Source organism: Uloborus diversus, chromosome 8 (genome assembly GCF_026930045.1).
Source record: "Uloborus diversus isolate 005 chromosome 8, Udiv.v.3.1, whole genome shotgun sequence".
Lineage (NCBI taxonomy): Eukaryota > Metazoa > Arthropoda > Arachnida > Araneae > Uloboridae > Uloborus > Uloborus diversus.
In genome coordinates this window covers 148,630,513-148,656,728 of record NC_072738.1, presented here as the reverse complement: position 1 = coordinate 148,656,728, position 26,216 = coordinate 148,630,513, and the positions used below count along the sequence as shown (strand labels likewise).

Below are 26,216 nucleotides of genomic sequence, written 5' to 3'. Positions count from 1 at the left end.
TTCCAAAAAGGAACTGATGTGATATACCCCACCCTCGGCGACTTTTTCCTGTTGACGCCAAGAAAACGTCGCCAAGAAAACGATATATGACGACATATGTCATACATCGTTTTTAGCAATGCTTTTTTTAGCGCCAACAGGAAAAAATCAGGTAAAAAAACATGATCAAAGCACTTCAGAACACAATATGTATAAAAACAACATAAAACCACAACAAAAAAACATCACAAATATACGCTTCAAAATACCAGAAACTAGAAAGGTTTTGTACACAAAGAACAATTACTAGAAAGTTTTTAAAATGCTTAAATTGACAAATTAATAAAACAGCTCACCAATGAAATATGTACCAATAGAAATAAAAGCTATTTTCCAACATGCATTTCATCGAACAAAAACCTTTTCTCATACTCTGCTAAAAAAGAGCAAAGCGATTCAAATCGCGATGTTTAAAGTGGAAAACATCTCCAAAATCCATACCTATTTCAGCCAAAAAAGCGCTTAGTTACTCAAATTTCGATGTTTGAAAAGTAGAAATGTCTCAACAGAACATTCTAAACATAAACAGTACAAAAAAACCATGCATTTATTTGCTATCCAGACATGCTATATTTTACATAAAATAACACCTTTATATTTTTATAAAATGCTGGAGTCAATTTATTTTCAGAAATTCGGTACCTAAAGGAGGCACGTTAATAGAATGTCTAAATAATTCGTGGCATCGATAAGAATTAACTTTTAGAACAAAATAACCATACTATTTTTGTAAAATTAATTTACATACAGTAAAAATAAAGTTAAAAGCTACAAGAACCCCTGAAGGATTTGTAAAAAACCAAGAATTTCAGAAGTGAGAGTTTTTATGTGAATTCTAAAATAAAGAACTTTTACCTATATATGGTATAAATCCTCATACTCAGTCCAAAACAAAACATATGACAATAGCACGTTACAGATACACACCACGTTGGAGTTAACTTTTAATTAACGTTCAAGTTTGAAGAAACTGGCATTTTCAAATGTTTTTACTTCAATACACAACTACTGAATTTAAACTAACACAAAATAAGCTTTCCTGTAAGATATATTGCACGAAACAACACGTATCTCTCCTGCGTAAAACAGAGTAAACAACCCAAGTAAACAAGTTTGAATGAGATTGCATTCGCGTTGCCAAACACAGGTTAGTTTCACCAGGGATGCCATTCTTAAAAAAGTATCGCTTCATTGGCGAGAAAAATATTTAAATTTTGTGCAAAAAATCAGATGTCGCCAAATGGGGGGGGGGGGGGTATATCACATCTGTACCTCCAAAAATGGTCGAAATGGACTCGGCACACCTCAAAACGTTCGAATCCGTCGAAATTTGAAAATTTGCACGAATCCAATACTTACTTCTATATATATTAGATATAGAAGAAAGTAAAAACATTTCGGTATCACACACTTGGCCTAAAAATTATCACATGTTGTTGAAAAATGTTCAATTTGATAAGTTATCTGCAGGAACTTTAGATTTATTTTGAATATTGAACTTAAAGAAATCTGTAGAATTTGCAAATTTTATCTTGAGTTGGAAGATATTTGTAGAAAAACGGCAGTTTCTGCAGAAATTTCATGTTCTAAACCAGAAAAGATTCTAGCTTTTCTGGTTCCCTTTTTCCTTATTTTTTCCAATCTATCTTCATTCACTGCAATTTTTTTCATAAACGTATGTTTTGGAAACATGCCAACATTGAAACATGTCCATCGCCAAAAATTGCGTTTCTTAAGATTTCAATCCTTTTTTGCATCCTAAAAATATTTCAATTATTTAGAAAGTTTTGAAGTGTTTATTATATGCTACACTCGAATAATTTTATTTATTATTTTTACAATTTATTTTTTTAACATTATTTTAATTGCTCTTTCATGCCATGTAAAATTAAGGTGGTTTGACACTTAGGTAATTTTTTTTATAAAATTTTGTATCTTTGCTCTTTCTATGCATTTTAGAAAGCATATAAATTACCTCAATCAGTTTAAGTTCCACAGAAATGCATAGCAACAATGAAGTTTTAAAACAAGAAAGAAAAAACCTCTTGTATGAAACAATTTTGATTTAATGCTCTTGATTAGTGGAAAAGGTCGCATAGGTCATACAATGCTCGAAGTACTTGAAGAACAACTTTCGTCAAATGATTTTACGTTGCAGGACATCGTCAAATATTCTGCTTTGGGGTCAACATGTATACCAAGTCTCTGTTCTACAGTTTATTTTTGTATTTGTTTCACAAACGATAACAACCTTCACTGTAAATGAAATTTTTTTCACCATTCATAAAAAATTTAAATTTATTCATCAGATGAAAATGTTGCATTGAATGTTTGAAAAGAAGATAATAATGAAAAACATTTTTTATTGATATTTTTTTAGCGAATCAGTGAGCTTTATTTGGAATCTGAACTAATTAATTTTGTTATTCTCTCTCCAGGGACGAACCTCCTCGTCCAGACGCCGCTAGCGTAGGCAGTGCAGCCACTCGCAGATGGGTACCTCCAAGCAGCATTAAACGAGATGCAGTCTCCCCAGAAGAAAAAAATGATCAAGTTTTCCGAAGAGTTCGAGGGTATATTTATTGACTATAACCTTTTTTTTTTTTCAAATGAAAATTGAAAAATTTTAAGGAACCTTATATTTTAAATGAAAAATGATCAAATTAGCTTTTGCTACAATATGATTAAAGTGAAAACCAACGTAAATACAGCACAAATTCTCAAGAAAATGCAGCAGATAGCTATTTCAAGGTTAACAAAGAGCCTCTATATTAGTGCAAAACGTTCACCCCAAAACCAGAAAGTCGCGAGAGAAATAAAAGGTGTCTGGAAAAAGTTGGTTTTTAAATTTGTTTTTTATTTATCGTAACTGGAAAAGAAATAAAATATTTCATCATATCAGAAGTCCTACAGAAACCACTTACTGTTTATTTAATTTCATGGAAAAGTTTTTTTTTTTTTGCTACCAAGATGTATATTTTCAGAACATCGCAAACTAGAAAACCAGTCTGGAAACAGACTGGTTTTTCAATCAGCAAAACTGAAAATTGTTTGCATTGTTTTACATGAAAATATTTCAAATTTTCTCTGTATCTAATTTTATATGAATCATGTATAGACTGCAAAAATAAAAGAATAGGTAAGAAAGTTTCTATAAACATTGAGGGGGAAAAATTAGCATTTTTGAATAATTCAATTTGACATTAGTCTGTTGTCTACAAAATAACTAACATTCAGTTAGACCAGTGGTACTATTAGAAATAAAAATTTAAATCGAGATGTCGTAATGGCGCCTTGTATAAATTTCCAGGGCATTAAAACAAAGAATTTCTGTACTATTTTTGATGAATCAAAAATATATCTTGTCCCTATTTAATGAACAAGACCTCTATTTTCAAAACCATTAATCTTAGGTGCATACCTCCAATTACAAAAATGGTCAAAATAAGATGCTTGGGAAGTTTTAAGCAAAAAAGGAAATTAGTAAAACAATATGAAATAACTTTTCATATGAACCCTAGGTCCCTTAACTAATATTTAGGGCTATAATCTCTATTAAAAATGATTCCAACTCAAAAAATTTGAAACAGTTAACAACCAAAGCGCTGTTTATGCAAATTATCAAATAATGCGTTAACCATTGCTATGCGGCCCAAGTTTATAACTGAAAGCTAATTCAGTCAGTGTAAGGATTGTTTTTTGAGTGTGTAATATGTGTTAGTTTTTGCAGCGCCAGAGTGTCACTAATAAAGGTATTTTGTGCAAAAGGCGTTAAGTGCTTTTTTGCCTTAGAGCTGTCGAAGTTGGTAATTTTGGCCAACAAGCGTAATGAGATATTAGAGGTCAAAACTTTAAAGAGGCCATGGAGAAGATGAAATTAGAATTATGTTCCTTTCAGAAGAATGACGGGTTTTCAAACTAAACAAAAAGCAAAATAAACACTTTTTAACCTCTATGTTACCCCCAAAAGATGTTATTGACTGCCAGTGTAATGTGGTCTAAGTCACAAACATTGTTTCATGTAATATAGGGGATTTGGGGGCCATTTAAAAAGTTAATTTCTTTTTTTTTTCACAAAATGTTTTTCCGCTTCAAGCTTTTCTTTGCTCTGCATCTTATTTTGACTCAATTTTACAGTTGGAAGTATGCATCTGTGACTAATGGATGCAAAAATAGAGCAAGTTAAACAGGGACACACTGTATTCTATCCAAATGTATGTATATATATATGGTTAATTCCATGAATATGTGGACATAGTTGCTAATTTTTAAATTTCATCAAAACTTTTAGTTTTGGATCATAATGTGTAGGAAATAAAACAAATTTTTTGAAATTAATAAAATTCACTGCTATTATTATATGTTACTATTTTTTATGAAGTATTTTTTAGAGTGAATTCTCTGACCGAAACTACAAGCTTTATTTTCACAACTTTGATTTTCCTTTAAATTAAAAATTTGAAATGGATCCCTTTCAAAAGTTTTATTAGTCAAGAAAAATGATTCATGAGCACTTGAAAAACATCAAAGTTATTGATAAAAAAATGTTTTTGAATTTTTTAAAGGTTTTAGAATAATCTCTCTGAAACCTGTAATGTCTGTCACAAAAAACATAATTTTTTTAAGTTTTAACAATTATATGTTTATATCTTATACTTTTATTTATATTTCCTCTTATTCTGTGTTATAAGAAACATGTCCATGTAGTTAATTTTAAAAAACCTAAAAGATTGAATTATATAGAGAGTTTTTAAATTTGTAATGTCTGTCACAAATGTAATGTCTGTCACATGTGTAATGTCTGTCACAATAGTTTATTTAAATATGCAAGCATCAAATTGTAACAATTTCTAAGTTGATTTTGGCAGCAAAAAGGGTTTGTCCTGGAATGTATTGTTCAGGTCAGAAAAACATTCAAGCAATAAAAGCAGATTGGGATAATTTGTGGAGAATAGATGATGAAGAAATCAAGGGAATTCCAAATACCAGGAAAGCACAGTTGCCGTTCTTGCTCTGAAGGGAAAATATTTTATAGTTCAATATCAGACAGCAAAAAGGGAATAATTTTTAATTTTAAAACTGGAGAATGCGTGGAAAGCTCTTTAATACCATTACCTCCAAGTAATGTTATTGTAGAATTTCCTGAAGAATTTCAATGCGGTCAGTGGGTCACTGCAACATATGACAATGAAAAGTTTAATGGTATAATAATTAAAACAGAGGAAGAACAGTACCAAATAAAGTGTCTTGTGCCAGCCAAAATAAAAGGACTATTTAAATTTGAGTCAGAAGACCATGCTGTTTGGTATAATAAAACACAAATAGTAGCGACCACAGTTGCTCCAACTTTGGTCAACTCTCGTGGGTTTTACAAACTTTAATAACGTAGTTTAACAATTTTTCATCTTCCAAATCATTTAAGTATTCAATTTGTAACATTTAATGTCATAAGAAATAAATATTTTTCATTTACTGATAGAAATTTAAATAAAAATTTTGCACGTGTAATGTCTGTCACAAAATCTTGTAATGTCTGTCACACAGTTGAAATATTTTTAAAAAAAAACCCTTTTTTGAAATTTTTACTTTTTTCACTTAAATATTGTAGAAAGCATTCTTTGTTTACTAACAACTTTTTTTTGAACCCATAACATAAACCAATTCAGAGCAATTGGTTAACAACGAGGCATCGGCTCATTTCCATGTCCATTTTTTGTAATGTCTGTCACGGTGTTTTATTATTTTATAACTCAAACATTTAATTCAACAAAATATTTTTTTTTTATTTATGTAATAAGGGCATAAAAATGTCTTAGTACACCAAAATTTATAAACATATTTTAATATTTGGTACCTGAAACTTAGAAAAATAGTTGTCTGATGTAATGTCTGTCACATATGGAATCAACCATATATATATATATATATATTAAAAACACTGCTGATATGCACTGCTGAAAGCATATTTCTAAAATAAACAAAGAAAACTATTAAAATTATAATTCTAAGTGTAGAGATATCTTTCTATGAAATTGTTTTAATCATTTAAAAATAGATTTTCATACAAACTTGAATATAAAAATTGTTAGTTAATTTTTTTTTCTGTGTATTTTCGTGTCTGAAATTCATTTCTTTTAATCTAGCATTCTCAACAAACTTACACCGGAAAAGTTCCACAAGCTGAGTGAAGAACTCCTCAGTGTTGGACTTGATTCCACACAAATTCTTAAAGGTGTAATATTACTGGTAATGTCATTTATTTTGTGTTGCTTAATGTTTCATTTTAAAATTGTTTCTTATTCACCAAAAAGATATAAAAGAAATATTCAAAAAACAAGCTACCATACTTAATGAGCTATTCAACTTATATGTACCTAATACATAGTAATATATATCTTATTCTCAGAAAGGCATGACATGCATTGTAAGCTCGTGAAGTGTAAGTTTAAAGGGAAAAAGTAATTTGAAATTATTGAAAGTAAATTTATTTGTTTTTTTTTTCTTTTGAAATTTTAGGGTGCACATTTTTTTTTTCATTCCTAGAAACTAGTTTGGCCCTAAAAGATCCTGAAGTTTTTTTGCCTTTAAGAAAGAAAAAAGCAGACTTAGATAAAATGAAAAGCTTTCTGCGAACACAAATCCTAACTGGAAAATTTTCTGCAAATAATTATTTTGCCTAACTTACCCTTGAATAAAAAATTAAATTTATATTCAAGTATGAAAGAGACAAAAAAAAGTGCTTAAAATCATTTTTAAAAAAAAATAACATATAGTTTGCTTATTTTTCACCAACTGAAGAAAACTGCCAAAACCATTATTTTTTTTACACATGTGCTTTAAAATGCTTTTGGAGAAAGGCTTTAACAGGAATAAACTCTGGGATTTTCTTAAAAATTCCCTTAAAAAAATAAAAAATAACATATATATATTTTTTTAAATCAACGTTTGAGCAGTTTGAAAAAAAAATTCTGCGGAGCCAAAAAATTTCTGCTAACGCTTTTTGCGTGTTGGTCTATATTATGCAAGACTGGAAAAAAGAAACATGAATAATTAACTATAATTTGTTTGATTTTAAAATTTTTATGTCGGGAGATTTAATCATAAACGGAAATACAGAAAAGCAAGTTCTGAAATCATCACATATCTGATTATGCCCAACCAATTAATCATCTGATTAATGTTCTATTACCAAATTGTTTTATTGTACAATAAGTAACATATATTTGATTTAAATACAAGATTTAATATTTTTGGTTTCAGATATTTGATAAAGCTCTCGATGAACCGAAGTACAGTTCTATGTATGCTTTGCTATGTCGGAAATTGTGTGAAGAAGCTCCAAACTTTGACGCCCCCTCAAACAACACAGGAAGTCACAATAACAATGTATGTATGACTAAATTGTAGTACATTGTGCTAAACATTATTCTGATGTTTAAAGCTGTGTAAATATTGTAAAGGATTAGTGATATTGCTAAATTTGTACATACAATAAGTATATTTTATCACTGAAACTTGACAATGAAAATATTTTCAAGGTACACTAGTCGTACAAATAAAGATCAAGACTAGAAAATGAAGCCTTAATGTTGGTTGCTGAAATAATTCAAAATTGAAGTGTTAGAAAATGTGGTTCTTTTCTGAAAGCTAGTTGCCAGTTTCAGTTAATGAGGCACCAATACCACCACTCAAAATTTGACCTTCATTTTTTCTTCTTATTGCACTACTAGATTAAGTATTGAAAAAGCAAAGACCTGGGACAATGTTTTGGTGCTCCAATCTTGGAGACAAAAGTGTTCGTTCCCAATAAATTCCCATCCGGTTTTGATGTATGTGCGCAAATGTGAAACCATATATTTCATGGTGTTGATTTCCTGAATTTCAAGTCTAGGTGTGAAAAATAACCTAAAAATTTTGCATTGCATCCATCGCAATCACAATTTGCAATTGATTCAAAAGAATAGAAGTAAACTTATCTTCAATTTTTACGTTTTAAAATTCATATTATCTTGTAGACTTGCTTGTGCAGTATTTTTATTAAATGAATATTTTAATAGATCATAGGGAAGGGTGGGCCACAAAAAGACATTGTAAATTCAAAAATAAATACAATTCTGACAGCTACCACCACCTAGGAGGAGAAAACATAACCAAAATGCTTCCCAGAATTCCTAGTTCCGTACTGTTCTATGCTTTTTTTTTTTTTAAATTAGTTACTGTTTGGACACACTGAAAGTTATTTGGATAATTTCTTGCATGTATCATAATCGTGAAAAACTTCAACAATTAAGCTAAGTGTTGTAGTTTATGTTGTTACTGACACTTTAATCTTCTGTTATTCAGCTATATTATTTTTAACTCATGGTTTATTTTAATGATATGAAGCAAAAATCTTTATTTTGTTGTTTGGGCCACAATGAGACAAATTTTTTGGACCACAATGAGACATCTCCTTGTGGCCCAAATAGCAGTAAGCAAGAGTAAAATACTTATCTACTTCTTGTTTTAGTTTACAAAAAAGAAATTAAACAATAAAAAAATAGGCTTGGTTTAAAAATATTTATATTTTAACTAATTATTACAAGTGACGCGGGACCTTAAAGAAATAGATTTTGTCTTAGCTCAATTCATGGCGCCATAAAGCAAAATTGTAAGGGGGGGGGGGCTCAGATGTTTTAACCATGGTTTAGCAGGATATTTTTCCCATGGAAGCAAATTTCAGGACAGATTAGAGTCATTAAAATTTGACACTTTTAATAACTCATTCATTAATGGCATTAGAAGAAATGTTTTTAAATTTTTGCAAAGAGAAAAGTACTAAAAGCAAGGAAGTTCTAATTTCTAGAGGGGGGCTTGAGCCCCCCCCCCCTCTTGCCCCCCTATATGGGTACCCTTGGCTCAATTCCCTTTGAGTGGAAAAAGCTCAACTGGCGTACTTTCTATAATAAATATGTACCTGTCGTTACAAAGTGTTCTGATAATGAGGTAGAAATACAGTGCCTGAAGAATTTTAACTCCAAGAAACAAATTCATTTATATAGATAACGACGTTTCGAATATTAGCATCCAAGATGTCCTGGGAAAACTGCCTTAGCCAGCTATCCATTCAGAAGGGAGAGTGCTTATAATGCAATATCTAGGATGTATTAATACAGTTGAGTAACACTAAAATTTAACCTTTGCTTATTTTTTGTGAAAATACTTTACTGAATTGTTCAAATGCAGTACTGAAATGTTGAAATGCTGTTGCAAAATGCTTTTTAATAACTTTGTACAGAATTAAGTTTCTTTAATAAACTAGCTAAAGGTACTTATTTAGCAAACTTTGGATAAAAATAGTGATTATTGACCTGTCTCATAGTGGCCCTAATGAATGTCTCATAGTGTCCCATAACTGGGCCACTTTCATCGAATTTATAAAGCCTCATAACCTTTTTTCTAACATTAAATGGACTAAATTTGATGCAATATACTATAATTTGATACCTTTAATATAATTGAATATTTCTCTGGTTTAGAACTCACCAATATGCGAAAAATGAAAAATATGTGTTTTTTTGTCTCATTGTGGCCCACCCTCCCCTATATGTTTTTATTTGATTCATTGAAATTAACTAGATTTGAATTCTCTAACTCTGATACGATCCATTTTTTCTTTCTTATTTCATTTTTCTATTTAAATCTGTAAAAAAATTCAACTTAAAAAAAAAGAAATCTGTTGATGAGGTGAAATTTTTTGATATTAGTATATTGTTAGTATTTTTATTTTGTTTTAGAATTATGATTAATAGGTGTTTTGTTGTTTGTTGCATGCCTTTACTTCATCAGCATGTTCAAGAAGTTTATTTTTATGTTAATCAACAGTTAGTGTTCAAATCGTTCAAATTATTTTAACTTGCTTTAAAGTGTTTTTTCAACAAAACTGATATTTCTTAAAGTAATCTATATATGTCTTATGTTATTAAAATTTTCATCTCTCTCTTTAGTCTCTTTAAAAGTTTTTATTTCAAAATGATAATGTATCAAAAACGTATTAAGTTGTGATATAGTTCCACATTCAAATCCAGGTGAATCATAAATTCATTATTATCATTTGTGTATTTTTTTCCCCCAGACATTCCGTCGCCTTTTATTAGCCAAGTGCCAGGACGAATTTGAAAATAGACGAAAAGCCAGCGAAGGTTAGCTTATTCAATACTTGTTTTTGTTTTTTTTTTTTAAATTACCATTTAAATTACCAAGTAGTTATCATTGTTACTAATTTTTAGCTGTGCAAAATCATATTTTGCTGATTTAAAAATAAAAATAAAAAAAAAATCTGAATTTTGGGACATTATTTGAAATTTTTTTTCAACTTTTAAATTTTTGCAGATTAATAAATTTTGGATCTTAGAAAACGATAGATTAAAAATGCCTCTTAAAATTGGTTTAATGTTTTGCACTTAAGTAGGGTCTGATGGCAAGAAGAAACAAGTGTTAGTGTAATAAAGATAAAAAAAAATTTGTAAGTTTTTTTAAATAAATTTAAAATGGTAGTTATTTTCTTTCTCACATATGAAATTTGCATTCCTTCGCTCCTTAGGCTACTTAGAAGCAAAAAGTATTTTCCAGGGCCCTTGCCGAAAGACGTTGTAAAATGCTGTAAAAATTTATAACGATTATAAGAATGAAAAATTTAAAAAAAAGTTAAAATTAGTTTCTAATATTTTTGTGGAAAAAAGTTTAAAAATAAGCTGCTACTTATCCTAGAAAATGAAGGTACTTTTGCTCTCAGCAAAAAACAATTGACTATGTGAACTTCTTTATTTCTTTCTTTGTAAAATGAAGCTGTAAATAAAATCCCAAGTACTTGAAAAAGCATGTAAAGAATTTCCCATTTTCTGAAATTTAGTCCCACTCTTAGAACTAAGAAACAAGTACTGACATTGTAATATAATATGGTGTAGTGTAATTAACTGTTCATCAAAAGAGTTTTATTGCAGTAAACAACCTACAATACAAGAAGTAGGGAAAATCCTATTCCCAATTTGTAAACTTTCAAAAAAGCTATTGTGTGGAAATTAGAACTGGTAAAAAGGGTACAAAAAATTAATATTTTTGGTAGCTACCCTTCAATATTTAAGCATAATCTCATGGACAATGTCAAATCTTCAGTGTTACTAATGTTGTTCTAGATTATATTTCACTTATTTCTATTTGAGTTTATCAACAAAACCCTTGTTTTCCCAGCCTTTGATAAAAAAGATGGCGCTCTTAGCCCAGAAGAAGAGGAACAACGTGGAGTCGCAAAGCATAAAATGTTGGGAAACATTAAATTCATTGGAGAATTGGGCAAGCAGGGATTGTTACATGAAGCCATATTGCATCAGTGTGTACAACAGTTATTGGCCAAAAAGAAGAGGCAGACTATTAAAGATGTGGCCGAAGACTTGGAGTGTCTCTGTCAGATAATGAAAACTGTTGGACATAGACTTGATACTGATAAAGCAAAGGTATATATATTTTATAGTATATATATTTTAATCGTTGCATCATAGTACATTTTTTAATGAACACTGTTAGATATTGAGCACCCCTCCCCCCCCCCCCATCCTTCCGGTTTAGTTTGACCAAGTTACATATTTCTCCTTAAAATGTCAATTTTACATGATCTATTTAAGTTTAATGTGACAATAATAAAAAGCTATAAATACATATGTTTTACATACTGTTTTTTTTGTAAGTTACTTGCTATTTTAACTTGCTTTTAAATGAGATTGTTACCTAGTTTGTGAGACATACTTATTGTTAATATGGATAACTTAAAAAGAATGTGCTGTTAAAAAAAAAATAAAGTTTTCTAGACTCCTGCTTTTAAAAATCAACCCACTTTTCTATAAACAACTAGCCCTTGAAATACTTCCAGTTTTGTGTGTAGTCAGTGAGTGATGCCCCCTTTTTTTAAGTATTTTAAAAATTCTTTTCTTTTTTCTTTTTATACTTCCACAAAAGCTATTGCTAGAGTCAATAGTCACAACTCAGAAATCTTGATTATTTGTTTCTTATTGCAGCATAATCTTTTTTGTGTGTTTGGGTTTTATTCCAATTTAAAATTCATGTATTTTAATTTTACCGTTATGACTACTTTTTTTAAACAACTGCCTGTAGTAAAAACTTATTTAAATATAAAGAGCTTAAATGTTTTTTGCTTGAACAATAATTTATTAAGTAGAACTTGTTTTAGTGTTTTTTTATTTTATTTATTAAACAAATGTGGTGGCTCCCTCCCCTTGTTTTCCCCTCCCTCTCCAATTTAATGTTAAAGACTGATACAGTTTCATATGAAGTAAATGTTGTAAGTAAGGCTTCCCAAATTCTGAATTCAGTGCACAATGAGGTTCTCTTTTACTCAAGACATGGAAGTATTGTATTCCATTGCTTAGTCAACCAAGTCCTCAGTTCCTTTTGTTGTGAATAAAATAATAAGAGAATGTAATAAATCCTTAACATTTTTCTTATTCATTTAAGAGACTTGGGTTCAATAGTGAAATTGTTTCGCTTGTGTTCTTTGTCCTCCAATTTCTCATATCAGTGAAAACTAATCTTGTTATTTTTATTTTCTTTTTGACAATTTTTTGATATGGTTTTAAAAAAATTCATTGCCATTTTTAGGCACTGATGAATCAGTACTTTGAAAGAATGCAGACATTCGCCTGTAACTTTGATCTGCCTTCTCGCATTCGCTTCATGTTGCAAGATGTTTTGGAGCTCAGACAAAATAGAGTAAGTACAATTTGAATGCCAATTAAGATTTATGACAATGTTATGTGCTATATTAACCTGAGAGGATATATTGCATATGGGGTCTGATTTCTGAGAAAAATAAAAATAAAGCCAGTTAGCTCACTATCGTTGGCTAAGAAACCAAACTATGCACATAACAAAATATATAAAAAAGAACATTCTTTTTCATTTGTCTATATTTTTATGCCAACATTTTAAATCACATTTTTTTTTCCAGTGGGTACCAAGGAGAATCCTTTCCGAACATGGTCCCAAAACTATTCAGCAGGTTCGAGATGATGCTGCTCGAGATTTTGGAGCATATCTTCATCATGCTCTTCCTCAACGTAATATGAATCTTTCTTCTAGTGGCATGCTTGGTATGAGCAAATTGCGCAGTGGATTAGATGATGTTTTCAGTTCTGTTCCTATAGGTTTGTTTATTTTTTTCTTAATAAATTCAGGAAGAAATCTCCACTTTTTTGATAAACTTATTGGATATCGTATAACTTTTTCTTTTAAGTTCCTTTTTTTCTTCTTAATCCAGTCTTTTAAGTTTAAAGTTGAAATTTTCCATTATGATTCTGTGCTGAACTCTGATAAAATTTCTTTTAACTGCTTAAAAGCTAATCAGTCTTATTTCTGCTTATGAGGATAACTTTTCTACCCAATATGGATTAAGTGTTTAATTTAAGAGAACTTTTTGAAGTTACGTAAATATGGCTGTGCATTTTCTGTCATAAAAAAAAAGTTCTAATCAGACCAATAACTTTTATTCTTTTTATATATGTTGCCGTTAAAGTATATAATGCAGTTATTTTATAGAATACCTAGTTATTCCATCAAATAACTGATCTTGTCCGTTAAAGTGTAATATGTTATTAATTTGACACATTAACTAGTTATTCTATGAAATAACTAGGTATTCTATAAATTAACTAATGAGACAATTAAAGTGTAAAATAAACAATTTTATCTAAAATGAAATAACTAGGAATTCTATAAATAAACTAATGATAGACAATAAAAACGAAAAAGAAACAATTCATCTAATTTATGCAGCATATCAGGGCATATTTTAAGGAAATTTGACTGTGTGGGCAACTCCGGGGGGGGGGGGGGGTAAACGTGCAGTTTATGTTAGTTGAATAATCGTCAAAAAAAGAGTTGGGGTGTGAAAATTGGAATTAGAGAAATAATTGCTACTGGTCGTTTTGTTTAAAAGGAAAAGAGTAAAGAACATAAACGCTGTGACTCGGCGTTTAAAACAGTTCAAACAGTCACTGAGGTTTTTGAATTTTTTAAATTTCATTCATTATAATACAAAATATTACAATACATTATGTAAAAAATATATAGAAACACATAACCAATGGAGAAATTTAGGAAAATGTAGGTGGGCAATTTTATTTGACTGTGGGGCCAATTATATTTGACTGTGTAAGCAATTGCCCAAAAAATCCCATTAAAATATGCCCTGCAGCATTTGAATGGTGTACTTATGGAAACGTACCATTAAATCATTTGTTACAACAAGGATTACTAAAATGACACTTGGAGTTACAAAGAACATTATTTCTAAAACAAAAACATTTTTTGTTGGCACACTGGGTTTTGGAATAGTTCATAAATGCAGTAGCGGTGGAAGGTAAATGTATTTGTTGCGTAAGATATATGATATAGATTATTTTACACTGTAATGGGCTGCAGATCGTTATTCTATGAAATAACTAGTTAAAACATGAAATACAAGAGAGTTTTACACTTTAACGGACACGATCAGTTATTCCATGAAATAACTAGGTATTCTGTAAAATAACGGATTTCATATTTTAACGGTAACATATATAATTTAAAACATTTCCTTCAATAACATTCCTTTTTGTGTTCGAAAATGGAAATTCATGAGGTTGTTTCTTTTTTCTGATTTGCATTTTGCTCAATAAGAATGGCTTGAAACTTGCAGGTGTAGGCTCTCTTGGTACTGGGCCTGGAGTGATTTCTACAGACACATTTCCTGCTTATTCTAGCAATATGGGTCGTCCAGCCAGAGGTGGCATTGGAGGATCTGGTAAGGGTTAAATTTGATGCAGATAATTCAAGTTCACAAAAATGACATATTCCTGGAATTTTGTCCAGCATTTCTTACATTTTTGAGTAGAAATGATCCTAAGTGATAAAAATACCAAGAATGCTTATCTTACAAAAGGAGCATTTATCTGAAAAAGTTTTAAACTTGTAATTTCATAAATATAATTTAAGTTAAAACTTTTGTTCTTTTACAGATGATTTTTTGTCTCTAATAAAAATATTTTAGTTCATTAAACAGTATTTTTTTTTCTCTAGTAATATGCATTTAATTTAGAATTAGGTTTTCCAAAACAAAAAGTGCTCTTTTGTGGTTTGTCAATGTATAAAATGTTCTTTGGCGAGATTCAACTTCTTGTTATGTAGTATAATTTTCAACTGTTATGATCAACATTGTAAGTTTGTCTTTCTTTAAAAGAACCTCCCTGGTGTTTGCATTTAAAATGCTATCTTAATGTTGTATTTCAACTACATAATGTTCTTTATTTTTTAGGTTTCCTTACTGGTGGTTCTCAGCCGTATTTTAACAGTAATCGTAACAAACAATTTCCTAACAGAGACCGTGATCATGATCTTTTTCCTGCCTACCAGCAACCAAGACAACAAAATCAAAGTCAAAACCAGCTTGGATTTAGTGGAGCTCAGTCAAATCGAGATTTGCCTCCTCGATTTCTGAAGAAAGCTCTTCAACCTCATACCAGCAATAGTGAGGAAGTGAGTATTGCATGAATCTGTTCCTCAAAGACATTTCCTTGAAAAAATTGAGCCTCAATTTTTTATAGTATTTTTAAATTTTTTTTGACATGATTTTATTTTATTCCTTAAAATGTTCATTTCTTAGATAAGTTTACGTCCAGCACAAAACTCTATGATGGTGAAAAGCAAACAAACGTCATTTACCAAGCCCTCTAACAATTCAATTTCTACTTCCATTTCTGGGACAAGTAACTCTATTCTACGAGAAACATCTCCTATCATTCCAACTGCTCCTCCCAATCCTGTTCTTCAAAAAGAAGTATGATATTTTGTTATCTTTTATCTTTAAATGTGAAACTATATGCCAATTTAAAAATTTATATGTTAAGCATTGTAGTGTTTTTGATTCTTGCGTCCAAAGTTGTAAAATCTTAATTGAAAAAAAAAAGGATGGTGTTAAATGTGAAACTTTGATCATTTTGCAATGAGCTTTTAAGTATTAAAATATTAAACCTAATAATATTTTAACTATTTCTTTATCCACTCTGTCACCAAAAAAAAAAAAAAATAATAATAATAAATAAAAATATGCTCACCGAAGGAAACAAGCTATCTTTGTGAAACTTAACATGTATGCGGTCAATGAGGAGATAAGCAACTGATTACCAATTCAGAACAAAAGATTGCTTTATAAGAAGTTTTGACGCAACAATGGTGTATCAAAATGAGGTAGGTCACCACCCTTGAGCCTCTCCCCCTGGAGCATTACCCAAAAGTGCTCTTTTGGCAAGAGGTCTGGTGATCTAGATGGCCGTGGGAGCACATTTCTTTAAGTACATTATTAGGAAAATAATGCAATATGTAGATGTATGTTGTCTCGCTTATAAATGGCACTTGAGCGACTTGATTGCATAAGCAACACAACTGGCATTGAAAAATTGTTCACGTAACTGCAAGCCGTAATAGTGCCTAGAAAGAGGATTATAGAGGTCTTTGTGTGAGACCCAAAGAATTGTTCCCCTCCCTATCATTCTTATGCAATCACTGTATGCTGCTCAATAACAAATGGCAGATCGAACGATGGGCCTGGCCACCTCCACACATGAGTGAGTCAGTCATAAGCACCGAGGCTGAATCTTGATTCATCATTGAAGATAACATGCTTCCTGTGGGTCACAATCTAGCTTGCCAAATGCAATGAAATTCCAATCGAAGCTACATATGATTTTGATGTGAGGTCATTGGTAGACATTATATTTAATGCACACATAGGAAACAATCTTAAATATTTGAGTTCTATAAGGTGAAAAAGTAATTGTAATTTACTTTAAATGTTTTTTTCTTCTTTTTTTTAAAGTGTAGAATAAATTAGGGAGTTTCTTTTGGTATTGAAAAATTGATAAGTATTAAAAGTTTATGCAAAAGGGCACCATCAACTCCTTCCTCGCATAGTGGCTGATGATTATACAACAAATATTTTTAGACATTAAATTACCTGTTTAATTGAAAAGGCAACACTGAAATTTTCAGGACACATGTTATTATTTAATTGGGAGTAATGATTTAAAATAAAACATGTTTTTATCTATTTTTTCTTGTGAGGAGTATTTGAAGCATTGTCAAATATTAGTGATTTCCCAAATTAATATCTTGAAACCGTATTATTTAAATTTTACATGGAAAAAAAGTCTTATCTCGGTGGCACACAAGCAAAAACTCTTAGCTTTGAAAATATTTGCATTTTATTTCATACATAATACATACAGTTGGACCAAGATTTAACGAATTTGTTGGGGCTGCAACTTTTATGCGTTAAATCAGGGTTATTTGTAATATAGGGGTGCGAAAAAAGTTTATTAAAAAATTACACTTACCTTATATAAAAGCCTTAATGAGCAACTGCACAAAAAAATCCTTAATTAGAGAGTGTATACTTTTTATTCAACATTCCTTGACTTATTACACACTAGTTAATTTGAAATGTTAAAGTACTAAATAATGTATATCTGACAATTTCCTTGACACTTGATTCGAAATAGTGCTCTTTCGACTTTATGGAGAGAAGAAAATACTATGTCATTTACTGCCTGCTGCATAAGGGATGTTTTTAGTTTAAAGGCCATGTAAAGGTATTAGTAAATTTTCATGGAAGTTTAATTAGCGCTTTCTGCATAACATTTGCTATTCATTGGTTCCCCCACACCCATTAAATATTGCTGATTCCAAGAAAAGTCTTTTTTTGCTTCAGACAGGATCGATATAGCATAAAAAAAATATTTAAAAAAAATTTCAACTGTTAAAATAATTTGTTAATTCAGGGTTTATCAATCGGTAAATAGGGGTTTTGGCTTTCATTTTACTCAGGGTTTGAGAACAATTCGCTAAATCGCAAAATTCGTTAAATCGGGTCCAACTGTAGTAATGAATCTTGGTTTTATAAGTATTGTAAACACTTAATATGCACTCAGGATGTTTTTTTTTTTTTTCATTTAGAGTTGAAAAGTCTCACAAAAAGTGATTTTTCGTTTGAGAAATTTTTTTGTTGAACTTTATAGTTAATATTTCATTGCAATCAAGATCATGCGATCTAGAATTGTGTTTGCTATAAGTGATTTCATGTTCACAGTTTTCAATTTTATTACTAAGCATAATCCATCTTTATTCACATAAATTTATCATACTGTAAAAATATTTTTTTACATCAACAGCCTCCTGTTATTGTTAAGCAAGTAACTCAAGATAAAAACAAGGCTAATAAACAAATGCCATCAAAAGAAGAAGTCATTAAAAAAAGTGTAAGCGAAAACTTTATACATATTTTTCTGATCATATTGTGAATTGTTAAATATATTGTCTCATTTAATTTTTAATATATTACAGTCAAACCTCACCCAATAGCGGACACCGTCAGGACTAAAGTTTTTTGTCCATTAACGGGGAGTGTCTGCTATTGGGGAGTCTGAATTTACGATGTCATTTTAATTTTGTATTTCAAACCTACATATACAATGTATAGTTATAAATTAAATTAATGAGTATTGCTTATATAAGTGAACCTAACTAATAAGTAAATAATCCACTGAATCTTTCGGGAAACTAAAATAGGAAGGCATTTGGTGTAAATTGTTTCCTCTAGCTGAACAAAACCAGTCAAGCACAATGGAATCAATGTTGTTGATTTTCAGCACCTTTTTTGTTTTAGATTGTAGCAAAACGTAGCGCGTACTTTTCACTTAATCCAGCAATACGGTGCCAATTCCTCATCAGGATCTGGTGGGAAAGGACGTGGAGCTGATACTCCTCTCCCAAAATCTAGTAAGAAAGAGGGGGGGGGGGATGCGGTTGTTAAGTTGCACAAGAGTATTTTTTCTCTCCCATGCAAACTGATAAGACAAACTATTGTGTAAAAGGAGAAAGATTTTTTTCTTTTGCTTTTTGCTGGAATTTCATGCATGAAATGAAAACAAAACTTTCTTAAGCTTCGACTAAAACATTAGACTTGAATGGTTCCCATTTTCTTAGAAAAAGGGGCGTTAACCCTTTTATCGGTACAGGTTATACCCAGAACATCATAAAGGAGTAGAAAAAATGCTTGCCACAGAAGCAGTGCTGAGCAAAAGCTTACCAAACACAGAAAAATAAAACAAAACTCGGCTGATTTACTGTCCTTTAACGAGAGTGTCCACTAACGAGGAATGAAATACATTATACGCCTATCTCGAGGGTCTGGGGATTCAGAAACTGTCCGCTAATGGGGAGTGTGCGTTAAGAGAGGTTTGACTGTATATATATATTTTTAAATTCTATGAACTAGTTTTCTTATACTCTGTTGTTATTATTATATTATGTATGCATTCAGAATAGTTTCTGGTTCTAGGTATACCTTTTAATGAAGAAATAACTTTTCCACAAATTATTAATTAATCGACAAAGTGCCCATTACTGAAATTAGTGTGATTTGATCCATGCATCCCTGCTGTAAATTAATTACAAGAGTGAAACTCCTCCAAGGCTACTTGGAGATTATTAAAAAATCCGAGACTTTCATTTAAAAAAAAAATTATAGTTTTAAATGATAAAAATGCCTGTTAAGTTTAAACACTATCACATATCCAAGAAATATTTTCATTAGGAATAATTATAGCTGATGTTCACGCTATTGTGAACATATGATCATGATCAAGAGTGCCGATAAACAAAAGTTCTTCCTTACCATATCCGAACTCCGAACAAATTCAGGCTAGGTCATAATTATGGTAAACAGTAATTGACTAGGAAACGACTAACTAAATACAACTAGGAAAATCTTCATCTGAATACTTTTAATAATTTTTATGTATTCTGAAAATATTTTGATTTTAACAAAATCTTTTGAATCATTTGCCATAATTTGTTAATGGACATCAAAAATGCCACTATTTAAAATGATTAAAAGGAGGATAGGCAAGAGATGTCTAGTTTTTCATGAGCTTCCTCTTGAAAACATCCCTGTTTATAAGTGCATATTTCATTTTTCAGGGTTTTCTGAACAAGGTCAGTTTTGCCCTATAATTAGCCCTTAAAAATACTTACCAAATTTTCATAAGTGACAAGTTACCATGTATTTTAAAATAAGTATTTTAATAAAACAATAAAATGGTTTTTGTTGGTGTTGAGGATGCATGAATTTTAAATTTTTATTGGCTGCTTTATTTTGTTTATTGTTTCATCATTATCTATTATGTTTTTTTTTTATTGTTATTTTTCTTTTAGGATGAACTTATAGCAGAATATTTAAAAGTGCAAAATATGGATGCTGCTGTCAAATCATTTCGAGATATTAAAATGCCCAAAAAGTAAGTGCAATAGTTAAAGCATGTTGTAGTATTTTGCATGTTCCATTTCTTAATAGTTTTTTTTATTTAAATTGTGTATATAAATTACACAAATATGAAGTTGCTGACAAAAGATAAATAAATTTAGACAAAAAAGCTATTTATACTGCTTAAAATGTTGCTGATTGTGTGACCTAATGTATAAAAGAGTATTGTGATTTGTTGCAATCTAAATGTAGGAATTTCTTAATTATAACATTCTCTGTATCTTTGAAGTTGTGCTGTTATCTAGAATTGCACTTTATAAACCTGTGTTTAATGTTTTCTGTTTCAAAAAATGTTCTTGAAATTAAATTTGAACATTTAGGCATGTAATAAATAAGGGCATTTTTTAGAAAAAGTGTCTTTTTCCATTTTATTTTTTTATTAAAAATACAATCATGTATGTTGATGCTTAGTATGTTGAATGATTGTTTGTAGACACGTCAGTGAAGTTCTACTTATGATGATGAAAGTAACTATTGAGAAAACAGAGAGTGATAGAGAATTACTTAGCCAGCTGCTTGCTGAATTGAAAAAAGAAGGATTAATGAATGGAAATCAAGTGATGGATGTAAGTTTCTTATCTAAACATGTTAGATTATTATATTTTTTAAATAAATTTTTTATTTGATTTTAAAATGTATAAATTATTTCAATTTCTGAATATCTTGTATTAAAAGAAGCGTTACAACAGTAATAGCAGCAATAGTTAAAACTATTGCATTTTAAAACTTACTGCTTGTTTATTAATGCTGCCATTACCGCCAGTGTAAGGAGATTTGGTACATATCGCTAAATATCCCTATCTGATAGATGCCAGATTCACTTTGTGTATTCAGTAAAGATGATTTACTGCAATTAAGTCATTGTTATTTCCCATTAGTTATGCTGTAAACATCTTACATCATAAACCTTTTAGTAAAATTTGTTGAATAAACTTGCTGTAAAGTGTTTTCTTTTTCTCTGCTGTGCTTATTGTCTTGTTTTGCTGTCAGAGAATTGATTCTAATGAATTGGTAATGAAGCAACTTTTTAAGAATCATCATGCCATGCTTGTGAAATCACTGTTAGTGTTTTTTTTTTACAAATACTGATATTTTTTTTATATTCATCACCATAGGCCTTGAAAAGTATTTTTCAACAAATATCTGAATTAGAAGTTGAAGTCCCACGTGTCAAGTCTCATGTTGCTGGCTTTGCAGCTAGAGATATAGCAAATGACCTTGTGACTCTGACTCAAGTTGCTGAGCCTTTGGAAGGAGGAACTCATTATCCTCTATTTTTACTTTGTTTACAACAACTTCATAAATCTCAAGGTCGAGTTTGGTTGCATTCTGCTTTTAGTCAAAGCAAAATCAATCTTCTGTCTATGCTACCAGGTAATTATTTTCCTTTTATGAAAATGCTTGTGTGTGTGTGTGTGTGTTTTTTTTTTTTTTTTTTTAAATTTGATATTTAAATTTAATCGGTTTTATCTAAATTAAGATGATGAATCTCCAGTTTCTTTTCTGTATTAAAGATAGCAGCTAATTTTTATCAATAAAAGAAAAACTGTTAGTGTTAACTTTTACCCTAATGATATCCAGCTGAAATTAATGTAACAAATATCATTAATATTTAACAAATATTCGCTAATAAAATTGTTTAAAAAACTGCTACAAAGATGTGTCCGTGGTATACTATGCATTAGGGTGGGCTGAAAAAATCAAAATTCTGCTGAGCACTTAGCCTTTGTGTGGAAATTTGTGACTCCCTGACACTAATTGCTATGCAAAATTTCATGATTCTAAGTTTCTGTCTTCCGCTCTGGCAAGAGTTTTTAAGACTTTTAGGAAAAAATAGAGAATATTTGAAATAACAATGACTTACATAGGATTCATTATCAACTGAATGAACTTCCATTTAACTTTCCTTTGATTCCACCCTGAATTTAGTGAAAAAATTTCAATGCAGATAAACAAGAAGTATCCTCATCTGGAAACAGATTTCTTTTGTTGATCAAGTCCACAGACTGGATACTGGCCTTTATGAACTTTAAGGAGCTCATTTATTTTTTTCAAAAGCTCATTTAAACCCCTTTAAACCAATCTCATGTTCAAAATGTTGCAATTCAACATTTCTTTCATGCTTTATTTTCAGCAGAAATCAAACAAGCAATGAAGCTAAATTAATGTAGAAGACAAAAAAAGGAAAAAATTCATATACTGCTGTTTACTTGCTCAGGGCAAAACATTTCAGCATTTGTATCTGTCCAGAGACATCATTCCCTGAAATATATCCTCCCAGTTCGGCAACTGATAGTTCAACTCTCTTACATGTTACTCTATCAGGTTACTTATCCTCAATTATCTAACTTCTAAAAGCAAAGCATTGTGATACTACTTGTACCAAAGGTTCTGGCTAATTGATGTGTTAATAATGCCTTATACCTAAAGAAGTAAAAATGAGATTTTCTAACATGCTGTCAATGCAATTTTCTTTTTCCTTTAATTTTTTTTTTCTAAATTAGTGTTGTCATACATTTCCCTAGCTCATGTGGTAATTATTGAAACAGTTATCTAAAAGCAGGGGCTAATCACTTTTGAAAAATGGCTAAAGAAAGTTCTGAGCATTAACCAATGTCTACTAACCATATTCCCTAATCTTTGCTTCCATTTAGATGTTTACCATCAAAAGTCAATGTACTTGAATTGTATATTTTTACTAACTGGAACCTTTTTTGTACAGAAATTGATAGAACGAAGGAAAGACTGGCTGATATTCTAGAAGACCGTGGTTTGAGTTTCTTATTTCCATTGCTCCGTATACAAGCAGATCTTTGGAAACAACTTCAAACCGACCCAAGTCCTACTTCTCTCTATAGGTGGATTAAAGAATCTGTTGATACTTCACAACACACAGTGCCTGGTTTCGTCAGCGCCTTAGTGTCTTGGTAAAGCTTACATTTATAATTGTTAATTTTCAATATAATTCATATAATCAACACAAACTTCTGTGTATCAATCTATTGTTCATTTTTTCATTCAATTTAAATCACCAATCATCTGCACGCTAAGAGACTGAAAGAAATCAAAAAAGCAATTACATTTAAGTCTTCAAAGAAATGCTTCAATCAAACAACATTTAATAACTTTGGTGATTGGAATCCTTCACAATGATTTTACTTGCAATGGAAACAAAAGTTATTTCTTCTTCTTCTTCAAGGATTAGGCATATAGCCTGTGCCGGCTTCTTGATCGTCCCACCGCTTCCTGTGCCTACCACGGTCTTGGTTGCCCCTTGGTCTGTAATAAAAGGCAGCTCTTGGAAGTCTCCCTCGTGCCATACGTCGAACATGGTTTTTCCAATCGTTGCGATATTCCGTGATTTTTTTCATTTAGGCTGAATATCTGTAATTCCCTTCGAATGGATTCGTTCCTTATTTTGTCTAGGATAGTGCAGTTTTTCAGTGATCGCAAACACTTCATCTCTGCTGCTTGAATTCTACTAGTTTCTTGACTGTTCAAAGTCCATGTTTCAGATCGGTATAGTAAGGTTGGCACCGCCATAACCTTATAGAACTTCAGTTGTGTTTCCTTTCTCGTTTTTCCCTTTAGGATTCTTGTATTCCGCATAAGTGTTGAAACCTATGTAGTTTGTTTTGGACATCATTGTCGTGGTCAAAGGTGATGTCACATCCTAAGTAGTTGAAGTGCTTCACCTGTTAAATAATTCTATTATCAATAACAATTTTACTTCTAATTGGCTCTTTACCCCTAAATGCCATTGTTTACTGACTTCAAAAGTAACTTTAAAAATGAACACAAAATTTCTTAGAATAGTTTTGAACAACTCATTTCATACAAAATATTTAAGTTTAAGTCCTTATGAGTGGTATGTATTTTGTTATTTCAACAAGCTTTATGAATGAAAGTTGGAATTCTCAAGTCGGGTTTTAAAAGTCTAAACAGTCTTTTCTTTTGCATGTCACGTGTCACACATACAACAAACTACATAAATGTCAAAACAGCCTTTCATGCACTCAAAACAAATTAATTGCTTAAGTAGTAAAAAAAATCCAATAACCCCATACATTTATAAATGTTGAAAGCATGAATTAAATGAGGCATTGAGAAGCAAAGGGATGTAAGTGGACATTTTCAAGTTTTTTGTTAAACGCATTCAAAGTTGCAGAGCTTAGTAGGCTTCATTGAAATTTTTTTCTAAATCATGCTGTATAGCAGCACCTACCAGGGCTATTAGTAATATCTCTTGCCCTACAGCAGAGGGACGATTCACCTACCATTTGCGATGGTTATTTTGGCACTTTTATCCCTTTGCTTCTCACTGCCTCAGTTAATGTTTTGTAACCTTACTCTGGACATAGTCAAAGGTCATGCATTGACATTAAGTGAGTATTTTAATCCACTTGATATTTTCTTTGCAGCTCATTAGAAGTTTCTTTTTGAAAAGAAAACTCTTAAGCAAAATCATTGAAATAGAAATAAAAAACTTTTTTCACTAAAAGTAAAGTTTCAGGTGATTATAAATATCTCACAAAAATAACAATAATAATAACCACTTGTTGAGAAAGCAATAGAGTTAAATGAAATACTTTATAGTATGTTGCCTCTACGATTTGAAAGTATCAATAGTTTGAATAAATGTTCTCAACTATTCCATGATTTCCCCCCCCCCCCATGTTTTGGCATGTGCTACTGTTTGCACTTCTGAAAAGGTATATTTTAGCTTCTAATGTATTATAGAAGTTCATACTTCATTAGTAGCTGAAATGTTCTGTAGTTTAAGCAAAGTAACTTTAATGTTCTTCACTACTTAGTTTAAATGTGTAAAAATTTGCCTCATAGAAAAAATGGGAACAAAGCCATGTTTTCATTATCAATGTTATTGCTTATTGAAAGAAAAAAAAAAAAAAAGCTAGCCTAAGGTTTGACTATAAGGCTATAATTATAGTAATATCTGTGTGATTTGTTTAATTTATTCTATAACTTTTATTTAGTGTTTTTATTTATGAGGTCTACAGAAAAACTAAAAATAGTGCTAATTTTGTTACTTTTTCACTTTAAAATTCTAAATTTGTTTCATCAAAATGTATGCATTTATATATCATTAAATCCTGATATACTTTTTAGTATGATTAAATACATCACTCAGGAGACTACTTTAGCTGATGGCTTAGATCGTTCAAGTGTGCCAGACAAAATAATATTAGATAAAGAAAAAGAAATGTTGGAGAAATTCAAGGTATGTACTCTTTCAGCATTTGATTATATTAGGTTCAAATAAAGACTTACAATTTTTGCATGCAACCAACAAGTTAAGGATTGTAATAGATTAGAAAACAGTGGAAAAAAAGAGGTAGCAGACAGCTAAATATTTCATCAATAGCAAGTTTTTCTAGATTTCATAGAAAACTTGGAAAATTCTGGGAAACCTATGTTCTTTGTATAAAATTTTGAAAATACTATGTCTGATTTGAACTCCTTTAAATTTTTCAGCTAATTGAAATTGTTGGAACTAGCTTAAAAAATGAATATCAAGGGAAATTGAAAATGTGTGAAAAATTTCATTAAAAAATGTAAGAGAAAGTACTGAGTGATCAAACTTAATTTTTAAGCATTGGAGAAAAAATATTAATTGTAAAATTAACATTTTATATTGGTGATAAAGAGAAGGTTTTGAGTGAAAAATAAGAATTTTATCACTTCATCTTTGAACAAGTATAAAAATGTGAAACGGGAGCTTGAGTCAAAATCCACCATTATAAAACCACTC

At 30.5% G+C, this 26,216-nt stretch overlaps 1 protein-coding gene across 3 annotated transcripts in view; it reads left to right on the top strand.

Moving 5' to 3' along the window:
- The window catches only part of LOC129228188 (eukaryotic translation initiation factor 4 gamma 2-like), a 31,853-nt gene that overhangs the window by 1,746 nt on the left and 3,891 nt on the right, over window positions 1-26,216 (top strand). Inside the window, exons 3-18 of one of the 3 annotated variants that reach the window (XM_054862852.1) lie at window positions 2,478-2,612; window positions 6,183-6,285; window positions 7,300-7,425; window positions 10,154-10,220; window positions 11,269-11,531; window positions 12,691-12,801; window positions 13,040-13,235; window positions 14,774-14,872; window positions 15,383-15,603; window positions 15,731-15,904; window positions 18,294-18,380; window positions 20,338-20,420; window positions 20,880-21,012; window positions 21,562-21,820; window positions 23,169-23,373; window positions 25,574-25,685. In XM_054862852.1, the coding sequence (XP_054718827.1) occupies window positions 7,339-7,425; window positions 10,154-10,220; window positions 11,269-11,531; window positions 12,691-12,801; window positions 13,040-13,235; window positions 14,774-14,872; window positions 15,383-15,603; window positions 15,731-15,904; window positions 18,294-18,380; window positions 20,338-20,420; window positions 20,880-21,012; window positions 21,562-21,820; window positions 23,169-23,373; window positions 25,574-25,685 (2,097 nt within the window). In that variant the 5' untranslated portion in view covers window positions 2,478-2,612; window positions 6,183-6,285; window positions 7,300-7,338. Of the gene's footprint in view, window positions 1-2,477; window positions 2,613-6,182; window positions 6,286-7,299; window positions 7,426-10,153; window positions 10,221-11,268; window positions 11,532-12,690; window positions 12,802-13,039; window positions 13,236-14,767; window positions 14,873-15,382; window positions 15,604-15,730; window positions 15,905-18,293; window positions 18,381-20,337; window positions 20,421-20,879; window positions 21,013-21,561; window positions 21,821-23,168; window positions 23,374-25,573; window positions 25,686-26,216 lie in introns of those variants that run through there. The other 2 variants (XM_054862851.1, XM_054862853.1) reach the window with 2 other exon arrangements.